The following is an 8,677-nucleotide window of genomic DNA, read 5'->3' on the forward strand; positions in this document are numbered from 1 at the left end:
CCTTCATAAGGTTCAGTACATCAGCATCAACATGCAATATTCAGTTATGTTGCATAATGTTAAACCGAATTCGATAGCAACTAATACGTAACACACACACAGACACACACGCACACCCACACACACACTTCTCAATATTATTGTCGGAAAACACCAGTCTACAAAACAACCATCTTTAATCATATGCACCATTGGTTGCAGTATTGTATAATTACGTTTAATACTTGACAATAAGATATACCTTTTGTTCTTTCATATCTCTGATAACTCCTTCTTTGACAATGGTATTCATGTATTCTCAGAAGTCAAAGAGAGACTTAAAATCATAAGTGTTCAATACTTATAGCATTTTGTTTTCGTTATAACGAATGTTTCTCCGTGTCTCCGTGTTCCGTCATAGCGAAAACATTTCCGTAATAACGAATCTAATTTCGTAATAACGAATCATTTTCGTAATAATTAATATATTTTTGTAATAACGAATCTTTTCTTCGTAAGAATGAATTTGTTTTCGTAATAACGAATCATTTTCAGTAATAAGGAATCTTTTCCCAGTTATAACGAATTTCTTTTCGTGTCTTTTCCATATTTCAATTTTGACCCCAATAGGCTTTCGTAGAAAAGTCAACTGTAGCAGTGTAAAGCCTTTTTTACAAACAAGTGAACCCATGAAGATCCGGGGTAGTATAGTTCTTCAGCAACCCATGCTTGCCGTAAAAGGCGACCGTGCTTGCCTTCAGAGGCGACTAACGGGATCGGATGGTCAGGCTCGCTGACTTGGTTGATGCATGTCATCGTATCACAATTGCGTGAATCACTGGATTGTTTTGTTCCAGACTAGATTATTTAAAAACGGCAGTGATATAGCTGAAATATTGCTGAGTGCGGCGTTAAAGAACAAACAAACAAGTGAAAATACAATTTGACCAAACAAACAATATTTATTTATCTTGACGTCAAAATATAAACTATTTTACAACAATTCACTTTTCATTCTATTTCATGTGCAGGAAGAGTGTGAACATAAACACATGCTTTTAAACCCGACAAATAACATTTAGCAACAATACAACTTATCCGTCGAGCGATAATCGCGATGTCAGTCAATGAACAGAAATTCTATCATGCATGCTTGAAATATGATTACCTCGCATCATCACTACGGACCCGTATCTCAATATTTGAGTTGTGATACAATCCACATCTCAATAATAAGGTACCAGTGAAGTTCCAGGTTAGAATAGGTCTTCAGCAACCCATGCTTGCCATGAAAGGTGACTATGCTTGTCGTAAGAGGCGACAAACGGGATCGGGTGGTCAGGCTGACTTAGTTGATGCATGTCATCGATCCCAATTGCGTGGATCGATGCTCATGATATTAATCACTGGATTGTCTGGTCCAGCCAGACTCGATTATTTTCAGACCGCCGTCATATAGCTGGAGTATTGCTGACTGCGGCGTTAAACAACAAACCAACATGCATAAATGTAATTGAAGAAACCTGTTTAGGAGGGTTGCATGTATTTCAGCATGCTTGTTAAGTTCGCCACAATTTGGGTTTGAAAACGCACATATTTACTATATTAGCGAGGAAGGCTTTAAGATGATCTAATCGATGATTATACATCTCTGTGGACTGACATATTAGATGAATCATGTTTAGTCGCAACTGTTGGTACACACGAGGCGGGCATCTGGATAACATTTGGAGCAAATGCATAATTGTCTGTTATTTGGCCTGATCATGTACACCCCAAATGTCAATTCATAACTAGTAGTACATTACAATTTTGCACAAAATGTAATAAGACTTATGTCGAAAGTATTTGCCACAAAGCATACGTGTCTCTCTTATATTTGTTTCATTTTGTCATGATTTGCCTCTAGAAAAATGTCTTACAAAAGAAAACGTCTGTTTATTTGGGTTATCCAAGTATTTTGCTCTCTGATAACCCCTGAAAAAGAAGGTCTGTGAAGCGCAACAAACAGGCCTATATACATACCACGTCTACAGGAAGCGCACTGTAAACGTTGGCGCAAGTTGAAAGTTACACTGTAGATAGTTCACGCATGTATATGAGCCGGTAACCTAGAAAACAATAAGCTACTTGTCATGAGTTCTTTTTCTTGTATCACATCGCCTGATACTTTCTAGTCTGTTAAAAAGGGTCCTTTTTCATTTATTCTGTCATATTTTTGTGAACACCGAACTCGGAGACAAATGTTGATTTGGAAGAAGAAATATCATGATTCGAGTATCAACTCTCTTGCAATACTAACGCCCATGCTATAACACCCTTAACTAGATATTCAGACGTCCAACAAACATGACAATGCCTTTTAACAGCAACTTGATATGTCTTCTACAACAACTTATTATTGACAGAGTTCAACGTTCATGAGCATTAAAGTGTGTACATGCGGCAATTCGATCTGGACTCACTAACCTTCAACAGTACACGGCTGAAATGCAGTAAATGTGTTTGCTATTGTTTCTATGCACGTAACTGTCAAAGGCATTCCAACTATTGTCTGTTTGAATATGAACTATTTTTACACTTTAGTTGTAGCACTGTTGATCTATTGGCCTAATGTTAGATTATACAGATTGCTCAGCACAATAGTAAAGCCAAGGGGATAACCAAACGGGCGGCCCTAGTTTATCAGAAAATACGCCTTCACATAGTATTATTTCCAATAAATACACCTTAGGGGGTGCGAGACAGAACTTTAAAAATAAACATGGAAAATACTATATCATTTTACAAAAGATTAATCCTAAAGCGGAACAACATATGTATACATGCCTGGTACATATATTATTCGCAGAGAAAGCTGTTAAAATAATTGCAGAGTGCATCATGTTGACCAGTACAAAACCTATGTATTTTGTTACCATTTTTTTGAACTAGTGAAGAATACCCATCCCATAACAACCCGGAATAACACACATATCCCTATTACATATAATATTCGCAGAAAAAGTAATACCAATGATTACAAGGTGCATCATGCTGACCCGTTCTGTCCAGTGCCATGCAGTCCTGTCCATTGGAAGCTCCATTCGGCTGACCTGGTGACCAGTCAATGAACGGCATGGGCCTGGTAGTCCCTTCATCCCAGTAGGCCCACTCTCCTGTGCTGGGGATCCGATCTCCTCGGATGTAGGCTGAAATTTTGGAAATCAAATTGTCATTCCTTAGTTAAAACTATACTTATTAGTGCCATACATTAAATGACACTTAAAAGTAATTGACAATAACAATTGGATATTCGGATATAGAGGGGATATTTCTTAAAATACATTCTGCAAGAAAAAATAATTTGTCCTCAGTTTCTAAAGGAAAATATACATTGTTGTCTGGGCATGTTGAAAATCGTGAAATATAAAACGTAATCCGGAGGATAATCAGTATCGACTACCTGCCGAAACATCCAATAGGGCCTTTAAGGAAACGTAGCGGGGCGGGTGAGATAACAGAGAATCTGTTTTCATATTGGATGGATTGCATTCACAACAGAAACCTGAATTTGCAGATTCATCTAACAGGAAGCAGCCTGTACATATTATTGAAGTACCATATTGTTTCAGTTACTTATACAACTATGGGCACATCTTCTGTAACTATGTATTGAAGATTTGCAAAAGAAATGATGCATATTTAAGTCCGTAGAACGTTCAGTATAATAAACATCGAGACAACTAATTAGACCAACAGTATACTAACATCGGAGAAATATGGTAGATCAATCTGTCAAAATAATTAAATACATTATTAGAGGACAAACCGCCAGACACAATTCAATCAAAATAGTTATGAAACAATGAAATTAACGGCTAATTGTGAAACCATAAACGAAATAATCAGTTTCTGTATGTTCGCTAATATGTTTGAAATGCTTTTGAAATCAGACAAGTATCAGATGGCGTTGATACTACTGTACTTAGTAACTCACTTTCGGATAGCCTTGAAAAACCTATTGAAATGTTTGAACTTGCAAAAGTTGTCAAATCATTGAAGAATAACAAAAGCCCTGGCCTGGATGGGTTTCTAGTTGAATTTTTAAAATTCTTTTGGAATGACTTAGGTGGATGGGTTTTTAGGTATATATATGAAACGTTCGAAAATAATCAAATTACCTTAACTATGAATAGAGGAAAAATTACATGTATTCCGAAACAAAACAAAGACAGAAGGCTGATGAAAAACTGGCGACCAATTTCTCTTCTGAATACTATATATAAAATTTTAAGTTCTTGTGTAGCAAACAGAATTAAGAAAACATTAGATACGCTAATACATAGTGACCAAACTGGCTTTATACCTGGCCGATGTGTAAATGAAAATTTGAGAACCATGTATGATATCCTGTACGAGCCGAAAGAGCAAAATAGGGCAGGACCTTTATTACTTATTGATTTTGAAAAGGCTTTTGACACAGTTTCCAAAACATTTATTGAATTAGTTATGAAAAAAATGGTTTTGGACCAAACATAATTAAATGGGTTAATATATAAACTAAGAATGCATCATCTTGTGTAATATAAAATGGACACTTTTTTCAGAACCAAAGAGGATGCCGGCAAACTGGCCCACTTTTACCCTACCTACCTTTTTGTAAATGGCCTAATTTGCAGCACTAAAAAAAAGTTATCACTGGTGTTGTTTTTCCATCTGCAGTTTATGATGTAACTGTATTTGAAATGAGTAAGGATGAGACGTATGGACAAACAACTTCTTTATTACAATTAGGATCGATGATTTCGGTGTAGGTTCTAACACCGTCATCAAGCAAGTGAAGTACAGAGTATGGTTATACAGTTGAGTAGGTTTAAGATCAGTTACAATGTTGTATTTGTAATGAATTGTGTTTCTGCATAAAGTTAGTCAATGAATGCAACAACCGTGTCCCTGACACTTTTGGAGGAACATACACACAAGCAATGCAGAACTTACCAACAAGAATGGAAATGTATTCAATACTGCGAGATGACATTAAGTGCCAAGTTTGGTGAAGAAATATGGTACGGTTTTCAAGATCTGCTCCGGAAACGAAATGTGACGGTCGGACGGAAGGATGGAAGGACGGAAGGACGGAAGGACGGCACCCATTCCTATATCCCCCTTCCACTTCGTGGCGGGGGATAATAACAATAAATGATATGGAGTATAAATTAGGTCAATATGCAGATGATACACAGTTATTTTTAGATGGATCTGAAGAGTGTCTTAGAGCTGCAATTGATACTTTGCATAAATTTTTTAGAACATCCGGTCTTAAGGTAAATATTGACAAAACTAAAGCTATATGGATAGGTTCAATGGCAGGAAGCAACATCAAACTCTGTGAAGGCATAATACTCGACTGGCATGAGGGAAACTTTGAAGTCTAGGGAATAATATTTAATCCCACATTACATGATCTATGGGTATTAAATTCAAGAAAAAGACTCGAACATATTAATAGATTACTGGGAAGCTGAAAAAAAAGATATCTAACATTAAAAGGTAAAATCACAGTTATTAAGACTCTGGCTCTTTCAACATTAGTTCATCTATTTTTAGCACTTCCAAACCAACCTGATGACTTTATTGGAAAATTGAACTATTTTATACATTCATTTGGAATAACAAACCAGACAAAATAAAAAGATCTACTTTGATAAGGAAATATGAAGAAGGTGGTCTGAGAATGATAGATACCCGCAAATTTATAGATTCATTGAAATTACAAAAAACAACTTCGTCAACATTAAAGAACTTCCAATGAAAACAGATATTCATTTTGGGAGCAAGTTTATTACTTTGAAAAATCCCTTTTGGAGGGATATATAGAATATTTGGGGTAATTACTACAGAAAACATAAAGTTGACAAACAAAGTATTGACGAAATTTTATCAGAACCATTATGGTTCAATCACCAATTTAAAAAAAATTCATTCTAAAACATTGGTTTAATAAGGGTATTGATAGTTTAAAAGATTTTTGTAGAAACAACAGATTTTTAACTTTTTAAGAATTACCTAACCAATTTCAAATTATAGGTACTATACTTGACTACAACTGAGTAATGCATAATGTCTCTAAATCATGGAAAAAAGCAATACATGGCAGATCTTCTATCACAGCTAACTTATAAATAAATAACATTTTGAGAGACTTGTTGATAAGAACAAAGGGCTCAAGAATATTTTATGATAAACTCATACATAGCTACAACTAACTTTCCTTTGATTTGTGATAAATGGGAAAATGAACTTAATCAAAGCATTTTATGGAATAATGTTTTCTCTAATTGTAGATTGTGTACAAATGATGTTAAAACTAATAGATTTCCAGTACAGATTTATAAATAGAGCTCTATATACCAAAAAGGAATTATGGAAAATGAAGTTAATAGATGATGATATATGCTAGTTTTGTGTCACTGAATCTGAAAACTTATACCATGGTTATGTAGAATGTGTTTTTGTAAAGGAATTTTGGTTAGAAATTGAAATATACCTAAACTCGAAACTTGCACATGCTATTCATATTACCATTCTGGATAAGTTATTTTGCGACAGCAAAAACAACTACCCATTTAACCACATAATTCTTCTTGCCAAAATATACATTCACCAGTCAAGCATAAAGAAACCTCCATTATGCTTTCCTTTTTTTCATAAAAATATTGAAAGATGTATGTAAAATGGAAAAAAATTCATCGCAATTAAAAAAAGTAGTGTTAAGAGATTCGACAGAAAATGGATAGAATCATCAGCCAACGTATTATAATTTCTCAGTCAATCAATAGATGTACTTACCCATATCTGATCATATTTTAAAATTCTATGAATTGCTACATGTATATACCTCATGTACCATGTACTCGTCTTAGGCGAAGCAATTCGCTGTGCAGAGCTACGTCCCTTGGGCACGCCAGAAACCTATGATTGTGGGTTCGGATCCCGGTTCGCCCCGATTATGTTTCTAGGTTTGTCAGCACCATACCCGTGCTCGTGGGTTTCACCGAAGTGGTAAACGTCTGAGGCCTGCATCACTTCGGGCTGCCCTCCCACATTAAGCTGACACGCCGTGATATGACTTGAATACTGTTAAAAGCGGCGTTAAAGACACAACTCACTCACTTACTCATGTACCAATGTTACATATATATTTACTCATATTGAAATAAAAATATTAAAAATATATATATATATACATGGTGGTTAGAACCAAAAATGTCACAATTACTATATTGGATGATAAACATTATCTCTTTTGATAGCATTTGCATCAACACGAGTGTTGATACATTTGTAAAGGACACGTAATCTGAAAAACCACAAGGGTGAGATTCTCTTTGTAGTACTTCAAGCAAAATGATCGATATAACTGCTCTAATCACTTTGTGCCTGAAATGCTGCCGATGAGCCTTTAAAATGCATTTCACCTATTCACTCAAGCAAAATATACATGGTGGTCAGAACCAAAAATGTCATAATTACTATATTCGATCCCTGGAACCAGAGGCCCGAAGAAGTCCTGCTTTTCCTGAGTGTCAACCGTTAGAAGATCAGAACCCCCTTCCTGGATACATGTAGCCTTTCCTGCTCGGTTGGATGAGTGGAGGCGTTTGTAACAGACGTTAAAATCTGGTTGATAGCTGTAACCGCTGCCAATAGGACAAACCCGAAATGCTAGAAATGAAGAAATTTGATCATGCTTAGACACAGGTTCCTCATCTGCCATCCAAGAAAATCAAATGTAAAAAGTGCTTCACACAATATTTATTATCTAATACCTCAATGTTGCATACATATGTTTGAGGGACCTCAAAGATTAGTTATGTGACCACGGAAGTACATAGGTCTTACTAATGACATCATTTATACAAAGGAAATGCTGCTTATTATTTATTGCATTTGCAGTGTTGCCTGTCGTGATGGCAATGTAATGAGGATTGCTTGCTTACAAGAAGTGACCTGGCTGAGTGGTGTCACTGGTGTGCCTGTCTCCGGCTCTCGCTTTGATAATTCTTAAGCATACGTTAAAGATATCGAGTTGGCAGTTCACTCATATCTTTATAACACCTTTAGGCCAACCGCCAATCAAAACTTCTGCAGAATATGATTTACATTTAGCAGTACAATGTACGGTGTTTGTTCATAAAACCGTGGAAATATACGTTGATACACTGAGATATAGCATAAAATCAAAGAAGTTCGTGTTATTCATAAATGTAATGTAGATTTATTGTTTTAGAAACAATCACTTAAAAGTCACTCGGATAAGCAATGTATCAATGGTACAGTGAACTCACCAGGTCCAGGGATTGATCCGATAGGTCCACTGCACTCTGTGCCTCTGTTAAAGTTGTATTTCAACAACTCCATATCCACCACAGCAGACGGGTCCGCTTGAAAGGTCCCTTGGTATAAATAACACACCAAATACAGGGTACCAAAGGCCATGGCCTCACACAGTGACTGCCGCATACATTCATGGGCGCAGTCAAGTAAACTACCAACTTTCATTACCGCCATGTAATTGGTAGGAACGGTATTAGTCTGTACAAGATCAAACATCATTCCAACGGTAGCCATGTTAAATGTGAAGTGCGAATCGCATGTTACGGCGAAAGAAAACTAAGATCAACCTTCCACTCGCATAGTGATTATAATGCTTCGA

The 8,677-nt window shown here is 36.0% G+C and overlaps 1 protein-coding gene across 1 annotated transcript; it reads right to left on the minus strand.

Annotated features, from left to right (window-relative positions):
• Nucleotides 1-2,927: 2,927 nt before the first annotated feature.
• Nucleotides 2,928-8,677, minus strand: LOC139446744 (uncharacterized). The gene is made up of 3 exons (XM_071228045.1): nt 8,310-8,677; nt 7,495-7,686; nt 2,928-3,170 (listed from the first exon to the last, which is right to left on the minus strand). The coding sequence occupies exons 1-3, from the start codon at nt 8,590-8,592 to the stop codon at nt 2,962-2,964; spliced, it is 684 nt and encodes a 227-aa protein (XP_071084146.1). The 5' UTR covers nt 8,593-8,677; the 3' UTR covers nt 2,928-2,961.

The sequence above is a fragment of the Haliotis cracherodii genome, unplaced genomic scaffold, assembly GCF_022045235.1.
Source record: "Haliotis cracherodii isolate W230 unplaced genomic scaffold, xgHalCrac1.p SCAF_6, whole genome shotgun sequence".
Lineage (NCBI taxonomy): Eukaryota > Metazoa > Mollusca > Gastropoda > Lepetellida > Haliotidae > Haliotis > Haliotis cracherodii.